Source organism: Syngnathus acus, chromosome 13, assembly GCF_901709675.1.
Source record: "Syngnathus acus chromosome 13, fSynAcu1.2, whole genome shotgun sequence".
In the NCBI taxonomy this organism is placed as follows: domain Eukaryota; kingdom Metazoa; phylum Chordata; class Actinopteri; order Syngnathiformes; family Syngnathidae; genus Syngnathus; species Syngnathus acus.
In genome coordinates, this window is record NC_051098.1 from 11,821,369 (window position 1) to 11,842,807 (window position 21,439).

Sequence of the window (21,439 nt, forward strand, 5' to 3'; positions counted from 1 at the left end):
ACGTAAATACGGTGGGCATAAACATAGCCTTGATTAAAATGGCCAATAGGTGAATGAAATACGGATCCATGAGATAAACCATTAATTTACTCTGGGTCAAGAATAACTCAATTACGGGTCAAAACGGGACCAACCAACACAAATGGGGTTATTTTGTGGGTTATCCTCCCTACTGCTGACTCTTGTGACCTTTTTTTTATTAACACACATCACAAATAGGCACATGATGATTCTTCTGTGCTTGCCTTCTCGTGCCCTTGTCCACTCATGCGCTGACTTGCTTCTTGAGAGGAGGCACACCAGATGGTTTGGTCAGATGAGTTGAAGCCACGCAGGCACTTGAAGAGATTTATTTTTGGTGCTATTTTGTAGTCGGGTGATCACGAGGGGATGGCATGGCCTGATAATCGGTGGAGTGTTGAAGTAGTGATGAAAATCCTTGATTGTGGGTTTTATTTGAAGTTCCGTATGGATAGCACAATTAAAAACATAATACATATATATGTTATGTATAAACCCCGCCCCCTTGATTTCTCCTCCACACCCACAAAAAGATTTGAGATGTTCTTTACTACCTTCCCCACAAAAAATCTTCAAAACACTGACAAACATTTCAGTGGATCTTTTATACATGCATTAAAACAATATTGTCAAAAATAAAATCTATTAAGCACATATATTTTCCACATATGTATGCCAGTGTAAATATGAGTCATTTTACCCGCCATTTTACCAACCAGTCTCCACCTGCCCACTGCCAATTATTAAAATCTTGACCTACAGTCACTGACAAAAGCCAGATAAGAGTTTTCCGACAATACTGTCACCCCCTCCCCTCGTCTGGGGAATTCCACATCAACAGGGCTTGAGTGAAAACGCTCCACCAACCAACGTGTAGGAGGTCATTAATTAGAGATGGAGAGCGTCATGCGGTATCCATGTCCCTCGAGGCTAATTAGCATCGCTGAATCCCACTCCCTATATCTCAATACAAGTGCTACGCAATGGAAGAGATGCTGCAATAAATGTGAAAAGTACATCGTGTTTTTGTCAATCTAAAAAGTGATTACAGTTGACCTTTTCATATTTTCGGTTCCGCATTAGCCGCTAAGTTATGGCTAGCTAACTAGCATTATTGATTTATTGACTAATCTAGTCCCTATCTTCTGTGAATATTTTTTATACGATATATCCACATTTCTACTTGGCTTGACTGTGTATCCAGAAGCTTTTATTCGTAGAGAAGGGAGTCCACATCAAAACAAACAGTGTTGTGTAATCCAAAGGATGCATCACACCTTTAGACACATTTCAGGATAAAAGGTGCCAATGAAATGATAGCGATTTCAATGACAAAAGGCCTCGCTGTGCAGCTGGACGGACATCTGAGGGGAAGGGAAATTATCCTGATAATAGGACGCTTCTGTTTTTGGTGTGTTTGAGCGTGTTTTTGTGCTCTCCATCGGATGATTCGACAAAACTGGTGCGAGATACATTTCCGATAACAGCATCCGCTCTTCTACAATAGGTCTGCTTAAAATCATGCAATAACGTGAGGAAAAGCTTACTAGAAGATCTGAACTTTATTTCTTATTAATCAAAGGCACTTAAAATGGTGACAGGTTTGGGATAGCCCCCAGTTTAACATGAATATCATTTGTTTACTCTAAACACATCCCCATTTATGAGGTTGTGGACACTTGTGCAATCACATTTGAGTTATTTTTATTTCCCCTCTTGAGAAGATGACAAAAATAAAAAAATCGATTGCATTTTCTTAGGGCTTTAGTTTTGAAATGATTTATCTTGGTCGATTTTTTTTAATATCACAAGATACTGAAACAGCGTCATACTATAAGAGCTGTTTCTAATTCTGGCCTTCTCAACAAATAATTATATCATACGCAAAACACACACAACAGGTCTTCAAATAGAAGGAAATCATGAATGGTCACATTGAGAGCCAATTGATTGGAGGTTGCATGATTGCACGGTGCCCTTTAATCACTGCAAATCGCTATAATTGAATTAAAGCCTCTTCATGTTAATTAGGCAGCCATTTTAATTCACCTAATTCTATGTTTATTTTAGGAACTACTATATACTTTGAGTCCAAAACCCAGCAGTTAAATGGACATGATAAATGAAGTCCACTGCCTGGGAGTTGAGAGAATGCAATGTGATGGGGACATCTTATGGACTAAAAGGCCATAACAGCTTTTTAAAAAAACAAAACAAAAAAAAAACTGTATTAGGCCTAGGACGGTATTAACGTAAACAAATATGGATATACATATATTTAAAAAAATAACTCAAAGTACAAAATATTGTAGATTTCTAATTTAATCTGAGATTTAAATGATAAAAAAAAATGTGTAGATACCCAAGCTACTCATCAGATATTCCCAGTGAAACGAGTAAAACATTAAAAAAGGTGCGCTCTGCATAGTTCGGTACATGTAACCTATGAAAATACTTTTATATTACGGGATGTCATCAAAAGGCTACACAAGTATTGCTGATGGCCACAGAAGGAATTGCTGGCAAGTAAACGCAAGGCGTGACGTCACTGCTGGGGCGAACCCTGCTGCGTCTCCTCGCTGGTCGCGGGACTCTCCGGCTCCACGGGAAGACGAATGTTTGGGATTCCGACAGGAGGCCGAACTTTTCGAATGGGGCTAAAACTGCGCGGAGACGAACAGGGCGAGTGGGCTGGCGAGCGTGCGGGGCTTAGTGGAGGTCCTGTCGAGACTTGCGGGAGAAGCTGTGCAAGCGGGGATGGGCTGCGCGAGTACCTGCGCGGCGTGGTCCAGATGGGCGGCTCAGTTCTGTGGCCATGGGTGGGGAGGACCGGGACGTAGCTTGCGGGGAAATTCAATTCTGATTGGCTGTAGGCATTGCAAGCGCTTTCTTCCAAACGCTCAAGAGTCTCCTGGAAGATGAGAGTGAAGAGTTGATCTTGTCAGTGTTTTACAATATTTATTGTTTTATATTCATGTAAATGAGATCTCACTTACATCTTCATTGAGTACATACAGAGGCATGGGACTCCTTCGACCGAGGGTGGTTGGTTTGGGGACGACGTCGACTGCAATAGAGACAAAAAAAAAAAAACAGCAATACAATAATTGTGCAACACAATTTTTTTTTTAAAATATCAAAAATTATACAAGGTTATGGAACTGAAATGCATTACATCCATTTTCTTTCTGAAACGACATAGCTATAAATTAGGGCGAATGGTAAAATCAGTATTGCGTGAGCATTCAAATTTACAAACAAAATATCTCAAAAAAATGAAATAACCTAAATAAACTAAGATGACAAGATCATTGCTAAATATAATCCAGAACATAAAATGGTAGCTCAAATATTTGTATTGCCAAAAATAATAAAGCATTGTGCAAAAATAAATCTTTGCTTACTATCATGGCCATTTTCTCCCTGTTCCATGTAGATGGGGGCTCGCTGCGGGACGGGTCTATGCTTCTTTCTACAAAAAAAAAACCAAAAAAACAACTTGCATGTTTATGCGACAGCCAGACCAAAGCGAGGTAAATTAGACGGGACACAAAAAAAGACGGGTTCTTACTTGGAAGGCTTCCAGCAGGCACACACGGTCACCAGGGTGATGAGAAGGAAAATGCCTCCGGTGGACAGGATGATGTACAGCGAGCTCCGTCCTGAACCAGATGCAGACGGTTGAGATGAAGACAAAAAAAGAAATATAAAAAAAATAATATAAATATCCTTATACATATAAACACATATATACATATGCATATTATTTATTTATTGATTTATTCTCACACTGCTTGCAGTTTTTCCTCCCCCCCCACCAAATAATAGTCCATTCATGCCTTTTTCATGCCAACATTGTTTGAGAGGCAGGCATGCCTCTGTGCGGCTCACTGAGATGGAATAATTGCTTTGGCATGCAACTGAAAACAACATCTGAATACATACTGGAACCCCGGTGGTGTATGATGCCACCTACTGTAGACAGTGAGCTTGACGGGCGTGCTCCTCATGCTGCTGACGGCGTTCTCCACCATGCAGGTGTAGATGTCGTCGTCCGACATGAGGACACGGGCGATGGTCAACACCTTTTGGTCGTGCGAGAGCAGCAGGCGGGAGTCGTTGGCCTGCACCTTGCCTGCCTTCAGCCAAGCGTACACGGGCTTGGTGCCATTGTCGTGGGAACAGTGCAAGTTGAAGTGCTCGCTGTACTCGAGGACAGATGACGCCACCATCTGGATGTAGGGCTTGGAAACTGGAACTGAGGACGACAGTATAGATGCGCTTGAGATAGGAGGCTCATGTATACAGAAAGACATGTTTGAAGAAATTTCAATTCAATCGAACTTGTACTTTATACTCCAGCTATACATTTTCTATCTGATCTTTAGTGATTAATATTGGACCTTGTAAAAACAGCCTCAAAACAAAAAAGTTTCAAACATCAACTTTTACTTTGGAAACAATGTAGACCATTTTTGCCGGATTTCTGACAGATAATTTATAAAGGGATAGAAACAATCCACTTCACCGATTAATCGGCAAAAATAATCGAGAGATTAGTCAAGTATCAAAATAACTTCTTTTTTAATTGTATTTATGCATCCGGGATTATTTATCTCTATCAGTGTATTTTGCAGTGATTATAAACTGCAGACGACTCAAAAAAAGGTGAGATTCGTAGCAGAAGAACTTAAGGCTGGACAACATGCCTGCTCACAATACTACGAGCATCTGACAGTTCCTGGCACGGTTCAACATGTCCATCGAAGAGAGAAGTACTCACCATCCACAGTCAGCTCAATATAGTGCTCCCCCGTGAAGGTGTCATCCGTGATGGAGATCTCCACCTCGTACAATCCTTCGTCCGACAGCTGCAGGTTGTGAAGCAGCAGCGAGCCGTTCTCGAACACCAGGATGCGGTTCCGGTACTCCGGCCTAAGGTTCCCGATGATGTCGATACCGATGGACTGCACCACGGTGACGGGCTTCACTTTGTCCCTCTTCACCTGCCACTTGATTACCGGCTTGTCCACGCTGCTGCTGGAGTAGCTGACGGACAGCAGAGCTTCTTTGCCCACGATGCCCCTCACCACTTGGGTTTGGCTCGTCACATTCACCCCCGACACCTCACCTGGGGCCAATAGAGAGGTTGGATGAAGAGTCAAAACGAGTAACTCTCTTGGGGTACGTCTGAAGTTTTAACTTTCAGGTTTTAAAAGAGTTTCAAGATCTTATATATATAGCAAGTCAAGTCAAGTCTCAAGTGACTTGAGCCAAACAAAGCATGGAGGACACTCCCTTGGAATAAGTCACCCACTAACAGCAGTAGTTAGATTTGCAGACTGAAAAAAAAAAAAACACTAACAATGTTAAAGTGGTTCATTTCTTCTGAAACGTCGCAGTAAGTCACAATCATGTGACAGCGAGTCAGCATGAAACTGGCACCGCTAATGAAATTCAGGCCAAATTAGTTCTCCTGGACTTCCATTATTTACGTTCAGGCTTCTTTTCGCTCCGAAGTGTCAAAGTGTCTCCATTGTTAAAGGCAGACGATACGGTGCATTTTTCATCATGACGGGCCTGCTTATTTAGAGGCTTCTTTTGCACCACAGACTGGAGCCCTGCATTGATGCAATTTTTGATCCATTTACAGACAAAATTTATTTGGCAAATGGTACAGTCCTATTCTTCTTCCTCACTTTTTAAAATTCCTTCATGAATCGGAAAGTAGCCTTCTAGCTAAGCTCTCTTTTCGTAATAGTGGCCTGCTAGCTAAGGTAGCTTTTCTTAATGGTTAAATTGTCCCACTTCCAAAAATGAAAATTGGTATGGTCCTGTTGGGCTTCTTGAACCAGGAAGTGAGCCAATCAAGAATAGTTAAGTCTTTTCATCTTATCTTACATTATTTTGTCCATGCTTGAAACGTGCACAAAACATTACAAAACAAAAAGTAAAATACAATAGATTGAGTTAAATATTTTCCTTGCTTTCACTGAGTTGCCACGATTTTAGCTTCTTGTTTTTTCCTCCCTTTGATGGCAATTTAATGAGTCCAAATTCTTTGCATAGGCACCTTAAATGCAGCCATTAGTGTGCTCACTGTGTGCTCTGCACACAAACAAAACAAAAAAAATTGCCCACACTGTGCTCAGGCTTTTCACATCTTGATCAGTAATCCGCTTCACAGAAGCTGCAGGACATCCTCCCCAACATGTAAAATACTAATTTTGATTTCCCTCATCCTTCCATGAGATCTTTATAGGGAAGCTTTGTCTTGGTAAGCAAAACAGCATAGCACATATGTTCCCTGTGGAGACAGCTTCTCCCTAAGTGGACACAAGTCCAAACATTGGCTCTTGGCCGGCTGTCTTGGGGGGAGTCCCACTGTGATGTGAGCAAGACAACAGGGAACGAGAGAGTGAGAGAATAAAAAGTGAGAGAAATATTCTGCACTGTTGACTAATTCTGTGCAGCCACGCAGTTAGCAGGGCATCGCCTCTTCGTCATGGCAACCTCTTTGGCCGTCGGACAGGGGTTGTCTAGGCGATAAGACAAAGGGCACGATTGTTGGAGCTCCCTTGAAAAGAGTGAGCGAGAGAAACTGGGAGCCAGAGAGAAAGTCTTTGTCAGCGGTGAAGTTGGAGCTAGGCACAAGAGCTCTTAGCACGATAGGTCCAGCTCGCTGGTTTGAACTTTTTTGCTGCGCTCAACAACATTTGAACAGAATCACAGTCACAAAGTAAAAATGCCAATTAGTAGCACACAGAGGTTAACTATTTAAAACAGTGAGAGAAAAAAAAAAAACATTGTCAAATGTGTTTCTCTATCACTATGTTAGCAGATTACTTCCTGGTTCCTCCAGTAAAAATAAAATAAAATTTTAAATATAAAATTAATTAATCAATTAAATAAATGAATAAATAGATTTAGCTTAGCAGGCTACTTCCTGGTTCACTGACAAAAATCAATTGTATTGGATTCTGTAGACCATAATGGCTCCACTGAGCGCAAACCCACAAAAGTATACACCTGTACTGCACCTTTACACATATTCTCCCTAACTTTAAATGGGTTAGTGCCTTGCAATTGGCTGGCAACCCTTCCAGGGTGTACCCCGCATCTCGCCCACCTTCGTGTGTATCATAGGATTTAAAAGGTTGGTGCTGATTATGGAGAAGTCAATTACAACATCGATACCGCTCGTAAACAAACCAATGAACAGTCATCACAACCTCTTTCTTTTGCACTTGGTGGAGGTAATAAAATGCCTAAATCACCTCTGTGTTGCCCTTAACTGTTTATAATTAAAAGGGCTATCAAATAAACTGTCGTGCAACCACCACGGGGAGAGAAACATCACACTACATAATCAGCAACAGTCCAAAAGATGTTACCAGGAGCTCATACATGTCAACATTTTAAAAAGTAAAAGGTTAGGACACACCTGTGAAGAGTAGAAGGAGGAGGCCGAGCAGGGTGAGGAGTGCAGGAACGTCAGTAGAGAGACTGTGGCCTGTCTTCCTCCCCGCCTTCATCTTGTGTCCTGGGCAGAGGCGTTCTCCCACTTAGTGAGCATGGTTTAACCACACTGGGCACGTCTCTCTCGCCACTGCACTGCAACACTGGCCTCTTCCTGGACACACTGAGCCCCACTCTCTCCTCTCGGCACCCCCAGTCATAGTCAACAACAGCCCAACTGTGTGTGTGTGTGTGTGTGTGACAGAGACATAGTATGGATGAGCTGCCCTCTTTCACACCATAAAAGCAACAAGAGTGTTGAAAAGGTTTTTGAAAAATACGAGTTGAAAATATAAATGAACTTGCAAAGAATTGCTGTTGAAAAGTGTGCAACTGTACTTGAATGGCGCACTCGAGGTCCTCATTTGTTGGAAAAAAAACAACTTGCCTCTTTAAGCTTCGATTCAGCCTAACTGGAGCCAGCTTGGTAAATTCAAAAATGGTTACTTAGCAACCAGGCTTGCAATCAAATCCTGTTGGAGGAGGTATAAGGACATATTGCTTTATTTCTTCTATTCAATTTAATTGAAATGCAACATTTTTTTTTCACGTGACACTAATTCTGTCCAGACTATTTATTGTACCATTTTTTCTAGACTAAATGATTAATACTGCAAGTACATTTCTCCATCTTGTAAAAAAATTGCAGTGCCCGCCTACAAAGGGGAATTTTATAAAGCAGCAACAACATGATTGAAAACTCAAAAGCGGGCAATGTGAGAACACACTCGTGTGTAGTCAGCCATCAAAGTCCATTCCCCTAAGCTCCGCCCACCTCGTCGCCCCTCATCCTCTCATCTCGTGGCACACTCCAACTCAAGGATGACTCTTTGCAGTCAAAAGGAGGGGAAGCAGGAGCGCCGTGAGAGGACCCATTGTCACATAGTCTGACACCACTTGATGTTTTGTCACCCACGCAGTTCACAAGTCGGAATTTGATGTAAAACCTAGATTTCTTTTTTTATTTGTCCTGATTAGTAAAGTGGGGCTCATTACACAATTTCCACGGTGACTTCAAACCACTTTGGTGCACTTTAAGATTGAGATCAATTTCCTGTATTTGATGATAAGTTCAGTTCTGGAATTAAAAGCAGACTGAGAAAAAGATTTAAAAAAAAAAAATTCAAAAATAAAGCCTGTTTGCAAAAGTGCACGGGACAATTTTGTGTGTGTGTGGTTTTTTTTGCCTGTGTGAGAATGTATATGCGCTGTGCTGTGGCTCAGATGTGCGTGGGCAGGCTGAGTGGGAGCAAAGGGACGCTGAAGATGTTCACGCTCATTTCTCATAACGGGAGACTGGCTCGGTAAGCCGAGCAGAAATATTAGTGTTTAATTTGAACTGCCATATGCAATAAAGAACAGGATGGTTATTTATGAGCCTGGTGACAACATGGAACTCGGTAGCTTCGTGCCTGTACGATTCGACAAACAGAAAAGAAGTAGAAGCTACTCCAAGCGGATTTTTTAGAGAATCTTTTTTCACCCTTTAATGAATTTAGCAAGCGAGTTAAATATTAAGATACAAGCACGTCATAAAAACAATGCACAATAATTTAAGCCACAGAGGTCTACTGCCGATGCAAACGAGGTTCATACACTGACCATCCAAAAGAGAAGCCCTGCTATATATTTCAAGGGCATTCATCTTCACAGATCATCTAAAACTAGCACAAGTTTCACAAGTTCATGCTTGTCAATTTTGGCTCAAATACATCTGTACACACTGATGAAGACAGCTGAAGAAGTGCTAAAGTTCACGAAAAAAAAGACAAAAACAACACATCCTCAAATTGTTCATTTAAGCTAATTTTTTGTTGAAGGAGGAAACAAAAACGGTGGTAAATTGGTGCGCCTGTAAACCAACTTAGCCAGCTTGTGCCAGCCGTCCATACTTGCTTGCTACGTTGCTTAGCCTTTCCCACTTCTCTCTTTGCACATCCAGGCCAGGACGGGGCCGTCGTTGCAATGTGTCATTGCTCTCTACTGTCCCCGATCCTCCTGCCTCTAAAAACAGAAACGGGCGAGTGGAGTTTAAGTATGTCAGAACACCGACAGAACAGTTGTTTGTTATCAGGGTCAAAAAAAGCTCCAGTGGTTTTGTCGGGGGGGGAAAGACAATGACAGTGGGAAGTCATAAAGTAGAAAAGAATACATCCCGGGACAATTTTAGAAACCTTAGATTAGGACTTCTCTTTAGTACTTGGCGATACCGATACCAAGCAACCAATACCAATATCTGATACTTCACATTTCTATTCAATCTTAAAGACAGACTTTTTGAATATTTCTGGCAAAAGGAAAAACATCTTTAGAGGCGAATTGTCCACATAACAGTGGTCAAAATCCAAATTGTATTATTCAAATACCGCTGTGATGATTGCTATTGGATTAAAAAAATACCTGCACACATTTTTTGGAGTGTTTTCTGTGCAACGGATATCAGGTAAGTAAGGATTGAGGTCCATGTTGGGAAATCATAAAACATATAAAATGCCATAAAAAAAATGAAATGTGATCTAACAAACATGAAACTATGGTTCAATGAGGGATGCAATAGACATAAATTATTTCATGTTAAATTACGCAACTGACTTGCATAATAGATTACCTTTGTGGCACAAGTGAAACCATCCTTGCCTTGTACTTTTTAAAAATATGTTTGAACATCATCACTTGAAATGCTACGTTAGGTACCTTTTATATCCAACTCCCTGTTTTCTGTTGTTCATTTTATGAGTCCTGTACCTTAACGCCAGAGTTGCTTTTTTTTGCGTCATGTTTGTGACACTCCTACGCAAGCGACGGGTGACTGCGCGGACAAAAAAACAAAACCCTGTTGCAAAAAGGGGGTCTCCCCCAGAGGGACGTTTTTGCCAGGCTCCGGATTCAGTCTGACAGGTTCATTAATTCTACCTGGCCCACTGAAGTCTGGCTGATACACCTGCAGCTATAAATACAGTATCCCCTACATACAGTAAAAGGTAGCAAGCAAGTGGGTTAGATGCAACCACTGTTAGAGCTTTTGTTCCCAAGCCTGCTGCTTCATATTTGATCAAGAGTGGAGACATTTTCCCTATCCAGCTAATTAAATCTTTAGAGTCCACTAAGGACCATGCTAAAGATATGACATATGAAAGTAAGCCATGTTGCCAAGGTTAATTTTTTTCATCCGTCACATTCTCTGGTATATTTAACTTGACCACCTGGGGGCAGTATAGCACAGACAGGCTATTAAAAGAGAGGGGGGCACAACTGAGTTTGGAAGATAGCTTAATATTTTTTCAACATATAATGAAAAAATTATGTCCAGGTGAATTGTTTTATTGTCTGTCTATGTGTGTTGTTTCACCTTTTGTGTTCAAATCTCCATTGCTTGTACAGGATAATGACATTACAACTTTGACTGTTGTGTTGTTTGTATTTATTTTTTGTCTTGTAAATGAAAACAAAAATAACCACCACGTATCTTTGTTAGCAACCACAGAAACAAGTGCAACCCTTTTTCATTTTTAACAGCGTCTTCTAAAGAGCGGCTGTCTGCTCAATTACCATTTCAATTCGACTAAATGACAACGTTAACATCTCTCTGGTGACTGAACAATGTTTTGAGAAGCAGGTTCATTTATCAGCGCTTAGAGAATGACGATTCAGTCGGCTGCTGCTGGAGCGCCTATGGGGTAATTAAATGAGTCACTCAGTTATGCGTGTGCCTTAATCACACATAACATAACACAGAGGGTGGGCTCTAATTGGTGTAATTAATTATGTATGGATTCTAAATTGTCTATTGGTCCATGTCATGTGAATAAGATTATGCTAACATTATTAGGAATTAAAAATTGGATGGCTTAAAAAGAAGATGTCCGTTGAATTGTTTAGTTTTTTTGGGTGTTAGGATAATTAGCATCACTAAGCCACATTGCATCTTTAGGAGTATTATTTTGTCACCTCCTCTCCTTCTGCCTTGTCTTCCGGCTTCATCTTCTTACGGGTCATGTGGCCACGGAAGCCCGCCTGGATCTTGGCGGCTGCCCTGTTGGCCTCGGGGTCATCCAGCGGGATGTCCATGATGTCCTCCTCCTCCTGGGGTCTGCTGCGTTCCTCCTGCTGAGAGAGCCATAGCATGACGGTACATTAAACGCCTGATTTTTTTTATTATGATAGCGAAAAATGTGCGCGGAGGGAGGTCAGTAACCCAGCTCTAATTTTTCTCTCCACTTCTCATCGTATGACTGAGTTGGCTTGTATACAGAATTTTAAGTGGCTTTGTTATGATTCCAAAACAACATTATCCACATCATTATATCGATCGTGGCTTTTAGAGGGTATTGTAGCTGTGCGTCATCATTCTAAAAGTGTTTCTCATATTTTGCCTCTCTCACAGATAATTAATAGAACTAAAAAGCAGGGTGTCCCAAAAGTCACAATATTCTTTTGTATCTTCGACTTCCTTTCATGCCATCAGATTTGACAGCTGAGGCGTTGCAATTTTTGTCAGCATATCATTCCCTTTGCGCGTCACTCACCGACTGACATTGACGTTGCGCAATTGGCGCCTTGTTTTCCCAGACTGCATTTCAATGCCAGTTTGAGAAGTGTTAGTTTCTCAGCATCAACAAAAGCTGGAGCCGGCGACCGCTTCCGAGAGTTATCGAGCTTTTCCCCGTACTGTTGTTCGAAGATATCGAGTGTGAGATTACGACGCTCAACAATCGAAAGGTTTATCACTCTCCAAAGGAGCCGCCTAATCGAGCGGAGTTCTAGTGAAGCCTTCTGGATACTTTGCTTGCCTGCTGTGCGAGTTTTTTTTTTTTTTATTTGTTGTGGAAGTAGCAGGCCTTCTTCTGCGTGGTTTGTAAAAAAAAAAAAAACATTCTTGTGCTTGACAGTTACAAATCGTCCCAAATATTATTAGTATTAAAACACCTTTCAGTAGGACACATTTGTTGAAACCATTTTAAGAGGATGACCCTGAAAAAAAATGACACCAGCATCCATCTCAGTCATCCCAGAAGTGTCCCGAAGGAAAAGTGGTGGGTGGAAGAAAAATTCTGAAAAGTGTCAGCTGCATGTCGCTGCTGACAACTTATGTAAACATCCATTCTGATTCTGTGGCGCAAACACCCAGAGCATTGCTCGGGGGGGTGGTTGGGGGGTGGGGGGGGGTCTTATTGACATTTCAGACAAAACAGTGAGCCCACCATCGTGTCTCTGGTGTGAGACCCTCCAACGTAGGAGGGTGACCACCCACCTGTGCAAGCCAGCGTTTATTAGCATCAACTCACTCGGTTGCCAGGTCTGGGAGAAGGATTGTGTTGCTTAGCCACATCATGTGACACATTGTTTTTTTTTTAAATACCGTAATGCAAATCAATCTATGATGAAAACCGCATAGTCGGGTCATCGGTTTGATCATCGCATACCTCAGCAACAAACTAATGTTTACAAAAAAGTAAGAAAGTTATCATAAAAATATTACTCACGTTGCGGCAGTCCATATTAAAACTCTCAAGAGATGACCTCGGTCTTCAGGTGGTGCGAATGTGTCGCCGTCACTCTCTGCTTATATACAGATGCCTCGCTGGCTCTTACTAACAAATCATTGCATGCTCAGTAACATTCGCTCACACACAGAGGAAGGGAGGGAGAGACACACACACACATATAGAGGGAGGGAGTGTGTGTGTGAGGGGGGTGGAAAAGAGAGACCTCCTACAAACATGTCAGCATGTGTTCCGTCTTTTCAGCCTCATTAAGGTTACTGCGTTCGCATTTCTCACACGACAATATAAAGTTACACACATGTCGTGCGTTGATAGAAAAACAACCCAACCCTGATTTCAAAATATCAAATCATCATTTGAAACTTCCAATTCCAGCTAGTAACAGTGCAAAAAATAAAAGCAGCGGAGTTGCGCCGGGCGGTGTTATAAATGTATTAAAGCTAACAGCCTTCTCCATCCCTCTGATCCCAGCTGGCGAGGCCGCCCACACGCCGCTGCCAGCCTCGGAGACAAGATGCAGGGGCAGAGAAACAGCCATTAATCCCACTTCCATCTCTCGTGTTCATTCTCTCCCACCGCCGCTTTGTTAAATGAGTCCCACGTTAACCGAGACGCACGCTTGAGTTGTCTCTGATGACTTGAATTCACTTTGCCGCCATCGATCGTCGGGCAGGTAATATGAAGAGTTAACGACGAGTTAAAGGGATGAGCGATTTTAGGAGTATGGACGGAAAAAGTCAAACAAGGGCTATCAAAGTCTTTTTTTTTTTACTATTACACACCGTGCCTGGCAACAATCACCATCTCCTATTAATTCCACGACTAGAACGCAGGATGAGTAGTGAGGCGTTACCATGGCAACGTCCGCAGCCACTCTTCCTACTCTACCGATTGAAGACGCACGCTCGCCGGTCCGGGCGAATCAGACGAGGCGGGCCAAGTGCGACGGCGGCGAAATAAGGCTAAAACGCCGACTCCAGATGACGATGATGGACGTCTCAATCAAGTTGCAATCTGTGGGCGCAGCGGCGGCACTCAACACAACTCGGAGCCATTAGGGACTAAGAGAATTACGGTTTTATATGTGACCGCGAAAAAGGGCTCAAATCGGGAGGCGCTGATAACATTCTATTTTTTTAGTGTGAGGATATTAATTTGCTCAATAAATAATGATGATGAACATACAATTAAAATTAGCATTATTTATTATAACGCTAACCCTAATCCTAACACTTATTTATTATAAAGCTCAACCTTAACATATTTTTGACATTTCAATAACATCTTAAAAATCAAATGTGGCTCTTGATGAAAGTTCTTCTGAATGGTTTGACAGAAGTTTGTGGAGCTAATGTTGTGTCTGGTTGATAACCAAAAAGCCTGTTAGAACTTGCAACGCAGCTAATGAATTCGAAATAGGATGACTCAGTCACACAGCATATGAGAAACAGAGAAAAACTGCAAGCCATGTGGGTTACTAACCTCTTGAGCGGAACCACTCAGCGTACAAAAAAAAAAAAAAAGCATGCCATGATTTTCTCGACGGGAGGAACGCGGCTGGTCGCAGGAGGAAGAAGACGGTATTGACACCTGGGCACGATCCGGGCTGACTTTCATGACCACATGACCCTTAAGAAGACAAAGCTGGAGAAAAAAACAGAAAGAGGTGACTAATTATCTAAAAAAAAAAAAATCATCATCAATACATTTTACTCTCCACAGTACAATGACACATTCACCGAAAGATGCTATTTAAAAGACATTCATAATAAATGACCTTGGCCGTGGAGGCTCCGAGTTGTTTAGTGTGATTAATCCAATGCATAACAAAGTGACTCTTAATTAACACACAAGCTCTCCAGCAACAGCTGACTGAATCCTCGCTCCCAAAGCGCTGATAAACGAGACACGTATTGTTAAATTAATACGACACCCCCGATAACAACTAATTACACTGGTTCCAATGCGCCTACAGTGGTAGCTGTCACTATTTTTAGACACGATTATTCTATCGATTATGCCATCGATTAATCGGATACAATTGCATTTGTTTTTTTTGGTGATGTCTATTGTCTTTATTTAGAGCATGCACAAATACCTCGATTCCTTCTAATCGGCAGGTTCGGGTGCTTCCGCTGGCCCGGCCTCCTCGAGATGCTCATTGGCCGCTCGACCTGGAATGAAGTGTTTGGATATCGTGTTTAATGCCTTTTAAGACTTAATGTTCAAAAACTCCATAGAATGACTTTTAATGCTTTTTAATGAGCCACAAAAACTCTAATGTATTCATGATTGTGTCCAAACCGTCAAAAATACCTTCAATTTCTTCATTGTTGGTATCATTTTGTTCTCCTTCCTTATCAGGCTCCTCACTGACCTGCTCTTCCTGTGTCAACGTTTCTGAAACCTCCTCTAGACCTTCTCGCTGATCATCACTTGGCTCGGCTTGCATTGAGCCCACCTCAACTGAGGAATTTTCTGTGGGTTCAGCACTGATGTCCACATTTCCTTCTGTATCAGCTGATTGGCCATCTTCTTCATTAGGAGCCTCGGTTACGGCTCCTTCCACCTCGTTTGGCTTTTCAGCCTGATCTTGAACTTCTTGTTCGTCAATGAGGGTTTCAGTTTTAGACTGTGCTTCTTCAGCTTCTTCTGTCTCGGCTTTAGCGCTCTCTTCATCAGCAGCCTGTGAATTATCATCTTGATTATCAGCAACCGTGACATTCTCCACGGTTGCCTCTGGTTCTCTAAGGTCGGCAGCTTCCCCCTCAGTGGTCCCTTCAGTGTCCTTAGCGCTCCCTTCTGCGTCTTCCTCGACACCCACTTCAGCCAACTCCTGAGCCTTCTCTTGAGTCTCTTCCTGAGCCTCTTCCTGATCTATAGCATTCTCCTGGGCCTCCTCCTGAGCCTTCTCTTGAGCCTCTTCCTGAGCCACTTCTATAGCTTTCTCCTCAGCCTCTTCCTGAGTCACTTCTATAGACTCCTCCTGAGCCACTTCCACAGCATCCTCCTTGGCTTTCCCTTCAGTGTCCTCCTCAGCAACCCCTTCAGCCGACTGAGCTCCCTCAGCCACCCCCTGAGCTTCCTCCTGAGAATTTTCTTGAGCCTCCTCCTGAGCCACTTCTATCGCCTTCGCCTGAACCTCTTCCCCAGCCACTTCTATCGCCTCCTCCTGAGCCACTTCCTTCGCATCCCCCTCAGCCACTTTCTTCGACTCTCCAGCTTCTGTGCTCTCGTCTCCTCCTGAGACTCCACTTTGTGTCTCGGACGGAGGTACATCCTGATCTTGCTCGTTTTGAGCATCAGTTTGATCAGTTGTTGCTACGGAGTCTTGAGGTTGTATGGACACTGAGGACTGAGGGGACACTTCTTCGGTTTGTAGCTCAGGTCTTTCTTCTCTGGAAACAAATGGAGATTGACACTTGTGTTTGTCTGAATATTAAAATGTTACTTAAATTCCACACAATTAATTTTTAAGCACTAAATATATTAATTGTCTTTGTCTCATAATGTATTTGGGTTGAGTCAACTTAATTTATCCTGGTTAATTTAATTAAATTACTAAATTGGTTCCAATTTAATTTACTTGGATCTAATAAACGTAATTCATTCAAGTACAGTTTATTATAACTAGTTGAAATGAACATTTACATCTATTTAGGCATTCAACATTTTTTTTGAGTGCATAATTAAATACTGTATGATGGCAACAGTTTGAGCCTGGAAGAAAAAAAACTTTTAGTTCGAGACTCAACCATTCAGACTAACATTCACACTCATGGCTGAGTTCGACTTCAATTAACCTAATGTGTATTCTCAAATTGTAGGAGGAAGCTGGAGTACCTGGAGGGAGACACCCACGCAAGCCGTGTTATTCCTGACAAAATGTATTTTACACAGATATCAAAGGCAGCGTGGTGCTCGAGTGGTTAGCAATTCTTTCTTGCAGTTCTGAGATTTGGCAGTGTTCAAATCACAGCCTCAGCCCCTTTGTGTGGAGTTTGAATTTTCAATGGGTACATTTGATGAATTATTATGAATATCTTAACAATACGCTTGTGAGTCACGCTGTGATAACGTGATTGCAATGCTTCATTTCAAAGCCCTTTTTTTTCCTAATCAACTTTCAATCAACTCAGTTGTTTAGTCCTAAACAAATCCGACAGTTAATTAAATGTATCTTTTTTCTTTAAATAAATCGGCACTCGTCTACATACTGTCAATTCGATTAAATCAAATTAGATCATTCAGTCATTGCAGATCCATCAAAAGTAGCACAAGGCAGAAAATGCACAATTGCATGAAAAAAACAACAACAATAACAATACAAAAAATAAACTTACTCAGAAACTCCTGTTTCAGGCCCCGCTTGAGGACCATCCTGCAGAAGAACAATATAATACAACGTCAGAGCTATTGTAAAAGAATTGCAGCAGCACTGGCACACACACAAGAGAAGCCTAATAAGCAAGATGGAAGGTGACATCAATCACAGTCGACGTTGATTGAGCACCAACTGGCCTGAAATGAACGGTCGTTGTCAAATCGCTCTTCCAAACTGGCAGCCCACTGAATTGGATCCACGCCACTGTCTGCAAGCCAAAAACAGGTAAGCAATTGCAAATCACTTCATTGTGCTGCTATGGTGACACGCCACAGCAAATGAACAAATGCAAAGATTATTACTTTCTCGTTGGCCGAGAAGACGCCTGAAGTAGAGGGCAGCATATTTGGGAATATCTGCAGGTTGGTCTCGAAGGATTTCTCGGACTAGTCCTTCCAGAATGGCACCGAATCCCCGTGGGATTCTCAGTTGGGTGTTGCAGAAAGGCACCGACATGTTGACAACTCGTTGAAGCAAGAATCTCTTTTTTTTAGGGAAGTTAACTCGCGGAAACTTTGTCCATGAGGCTCTGCTGCTAACCAGCTAGCACTCTAAAGTCATACTTGTCATTGAAATGTCTGACAATCTGTCTCCTTTTCTGTTGAGAATGTAATACGTTTAAAATATACTTATGTGTATTAAGGTTGACGACTTAGACAAACCGCTGTGACCTACCTTCAGTGGCTGAACGTTTATGCTAACGGTGTGTGGAGACGCTGTTGTTGTTGTTGTTGTTACCTGTTGCTAGGCAACGTTTGTAACGACGGACAAGGCCCAGATCTCATAGAAAGAAAGAAAAAAGTATTTGGATTTTGCTATATGGGCCTTTCCAAACGTCGGCGTCATTTTCTAGTGGTAACTCTCATTAAAATAACATAATTCTATTTTATAATTCTATATAATATACAGTGATCCCTCGCTACTTCGCGTTTCGTTTATCGCGGCTTCACTACATCGCGAATTTTTTTTCCCCAATTAAAAATACATTTAAAAGTCAAAATAAAACTTCTAAATTGAGGAAACATGTGTCTAACCTTTAGGACAATGTAGTATTGATCCAAATGTTCCTTTACATTCCTTTAGAAGTCCGTTTTCACGTGTTACACACACACACACACACACTGAAAATGTATTTTGGCCTATCTCAGGAAACTTTATTTTTTCAGGTTGCAAAGGATTAACAAACATGAATACAGACAGACACATTGCATTTATACTAACATGTTGGCATTATTTACATTATAGTGATTCAAAAGATAATTCTCTATCCATCGATCCATCAGACAGAATACATAGACCCCATATTTTTCTGTCTCTCCCTGCAGATGATGGCTGCTAATATCTTCTCAAGTCAGGCGTGTGTGATGACTGCGTACTCCGAGTTGGTGCTCAGTTTGCGTCTGACCTCTCTGGGCTGCGGGAGGTGAAGTCTTTCAGCTGAGCGCGAGGCCTCTATGTGACCCATTGATTCGCAGCCTCGCCACTGAAGCAGCAGAGCAAGAGTGTGAGTATTAGAGTAAATAGAACATTAAAAAACAACCTGCACATAAATATTCACACTAATAGTGTTAGATAGTCCCTTCGCTTACCCGTTGTAAGTCTTCTGTTGCCAAATAGGCCTGAGTGAGTTCTGGTGTGCTGACACCTCTGATTGAAATCATGATTTCGGCATATGGAACCTCACTTTGACTCTCATTGTCTGCAAATTTAACGAATATTTTATTTAGACACAAGTTCATCCTCTGTCAAAAGTATCTTGCAGGGACAATTTCACCTTGAGAGGTAACCCTTAAGGTCCGTTGTTCATTTTGGGATGCCGATGAATCTGGACGGAATGATGAAATGGTAAATACCAGATTTTCATTTGGTGCATTCATTTTTTTTCATATTACCATTCGTGGGTGAGAAAATCGCTCGGGAATGTGTCGGCGAACTGAAATTGGAGTAAACAAAAATGAGAAATCACAAAGTCCTAATTATGGATATATTATATCAAAAATCAACCCTGACCTGGATATATCATCTTCGTCATCATCATACTCTGAAACATGTCAAACAATTGAATAGTATTCAAATTTCAAATAAATTTGACATATTTTACTTTTCCTATCATACTTACCATTCCTCCGGCATCGTTTGCGATTCAAACACAAATAAACGACCAAAGCCATCACCGCCATACACATAGCGACGGAAAAAGTTGCCAAAACTTGAGTTTCTGTAAATCTCCATACTTCCAGAGAGAAGAAAAAAAAACATATTTCATTGCTAATGAATATATTTACTATTGTGTATTTATATAACAAGTGGTTTCTCACCTCCGCTTGAATCCATTGGCTTAACAGTAGCAGGCACTATGAATGAAAATCACAGTTTGTGGTGGCAAAAAAAAAAAGTGTAATGTAAATAAATGCATTTTATGAATCAGACAATATGTAAATTACAGAGTGCCAGATTTTTTCTACTTACTATTATTACTTGGAGCAACTTTCCAGGTTCGGGTACTTGTCCTAGCTTCAATATTATTATAGCGTTGACTACCATTTACATAAAGAGCTACAACTTGATGTGTTTTGGTTTTAAGATCCGGGTCATCTGTTGCTAGTGTGTAACAAGTGTAGTTAAATTTCAGATCCTGTGTGGAAACGTTGGGTAGATGAAGAGTTACTTCGCAAGAGTTGCGGTTTCGGTCCCCGAGGCACTTAAAGAGCTCGGGTTCTTTGCTCCAACAACCCCGAAGAAATTCATTAGAACAGTCGTAATGGCATTTTAGTGTGAGGGATTGCCCCAATGTAACAAGCTTGAGCTCAAAGGGCACATTGCAGCACACCGTATCTGTAAAAATAGAAAATTCTTTGTTAGATGATATAATTACAGAAAAATCAAATCAATATTACCTTCGGTTATCCATAGATAAAGCAGTGTTAAATGGAATATGATCAGCATTGTTCAAATGAAATCTTGTCGAGTGCTGCCTTTTAAAATGAACTCAGCTCGTTTACAGAGTTTTGGAAATATATTGCCAAGCCCCCATCTAACCACAGGAAGTGGCATACCTACGACTGAAAGAAAATAACTTTCCATTTTGTCGCAGCTGTCGCATCGCTACGGAAAGTTCAGTTGAGAGATGACAAGCTTGTCGTCAAAGATGATATGCCAACTGTAAACCCACTCATTGATATTTAAAGGCGCTAGAAAATTGTTGGGAAAAAAAAAGCGTTGGATAAATGATGCAATAGATGAAGATGTGGTACATGTCTGTAGAAAATGCGACTGATGAGCATTTCAAACAGGATGTTAATCTTTAAATCCTAAATGTGCATGTTTGAAACAAGCACATCATTTTTGTATTTTCATGTGTTCCATTCGCTTCATTGTCACCACCTAACGAATAGCACAGGCCGCATGAATAATTACAAACGTAGATACGAAGTTCTCTTTAGCACATAGTCATGCATTATGAAGAAGGAGAATCCAGTTACACTCCATCACCGAACACCATTATCAACTTCGGCACTCCCTCGGCAATCGTGTTCTCGTTTCACTTTCAGCGACTGAGAGCTTCTCATTTTCATACATTAAACAGTCACGCAGGTTCAGACCAAACAATTCGGAATTAACAAAGCCTATTGCGCTTTATTGGATGTTTATTGAAAATGCATCTGTTGTGGTTTTTAGATTTATTGATTTTTGTGATGTGCGTCCAACTCGGATTGACGTCTGGTAAGAACGATATACTACGTCATTTCTTTTTGTAAGTCAAATCTCATATGTTATATTTGTGTCTAATCATTTGAAGCCAGCACAGATCAATTCTCAAATGAATTTGTTGAGTGTCTGGAAGGAACCTACTTCTCCCACCAATATTGCTTGGAGTGCCCCTCGGGTCATTTGTAAGCCCCCAATAAAATCAAAGAAAAAAAATATGCAGGTAAAATATTGATTTAATGACGTATGGCTGTTCCACAGTTGTCCTGGAAATGAATCAGCGGCTCAGAGATGTGGCTTGGGA

At 41.4% G+C, this 21,439-nt stretch overlaps 3 protein-coding genes across 4 annotated transcripts; all 3 read right to left on the reverse strand.

Moving 5' to 3' along the window:
- Nucleotides 1-1,022: 1,022 nt before the first annotated feature.
- On the reverse strand, nucleotides 1,023-7,882 carry hepacama (hepatic and glial cell adhesion molecule a). The gene is made up of 7 exons (XM_037268005.1): nucleotides 7,466-7,882; nucleotides 4,805-5,152; nucleotides 3,998-4,279; nucleotides 3,593-3,683; nucleotides 3,426-3,493; nucleotides 3,018-3,088; nucleotides 1,023-2,932 (listed from the first exon to the last, which is right to left on the reverse strand). Exons 1-7 carry the CDS (start codon nucleotides 7,554-7,556, stop codon nucleotides 2,567-2,569), a joined length of 1,317 nt encoding a protein of 438 aa, XP_037123900.1. The 5' UTR covers nucleotides 7,557-7,882; the 3' UTR covers nucleotides 1,023-2,566.
- Nucleotides 7,883-10,943: 3,061 nt separating this feature from the next.
- Nucleotides 10,944-18,149, reverse strand: spa17 (sperm autoantigenic protein 17). The gene is made up of 7 exons (XM_037268220.1): nucleotides 17,730-18,149; nucleotides 17,565-17,635; nucleotides 17,387-17,424; nucleotides 15,314-16,441; nucleotides 13,023-13,065; nucleotides 11,488-11,646; nucleotides 10,944-11,209 (listed from the first exon to the last, which is right to left on the reverse strand). Exons 1-7 carry the CDS (start codon nucleotides 17,881-17,883, stop codon nucleotides 11,165-11,167), a joined length of 1,638 nt encoding a protein of 545 aa, XP_037124115.1. The 5' UTR covers nucleotides 17,884-18,149; the 3' UTR covers nucleotides 10,944-11,164.
- A 419-nt stretch (nucleotides 18,150-18,568) lies between these two features.
- Nucleotides 18,569-20,476, reverse strand: LOC119132304. Of its 2 annotated transcripts, none has more exons than XM_037267447.1 (9): nucleotides 20,325-20,476; nucleotides 19,900-20,262; nucleotides 19,746-19,781; nucleotides 19,547-19,660; nucleotides 19,438-19,468; nucleotides 19,320-19,360; nucleotides 19,202-19,252; nucleotides 19,017-19,126; nucleotides 18,569-18,910 (listed from the first exon to the last, which is right to left on the reverse strand). In XM_037267447.1, exons 1-9 carry the CDS (start codon nucleotides 20,371-20,373, stop codon nucleotides 18,779-18,781), a joined length of 927 nt encoding a protein of 308 aa, XP_037123342.1. In that variant the 5' UTR covers nucleotides 20,374-20,476; the 3' UTR covers nucleotides 18,569-18,778. The 2 variants fall into 2 exon arrangements, with proteins under 2 accessions (XP_037123342.1, XP_037123341.1); XM_037267446.1 differs by having other exon boundaries at nucleotides 19,897-20,262.
- Nucleotides 20,477-21,439: the final 963 nt, after the last annotated feature.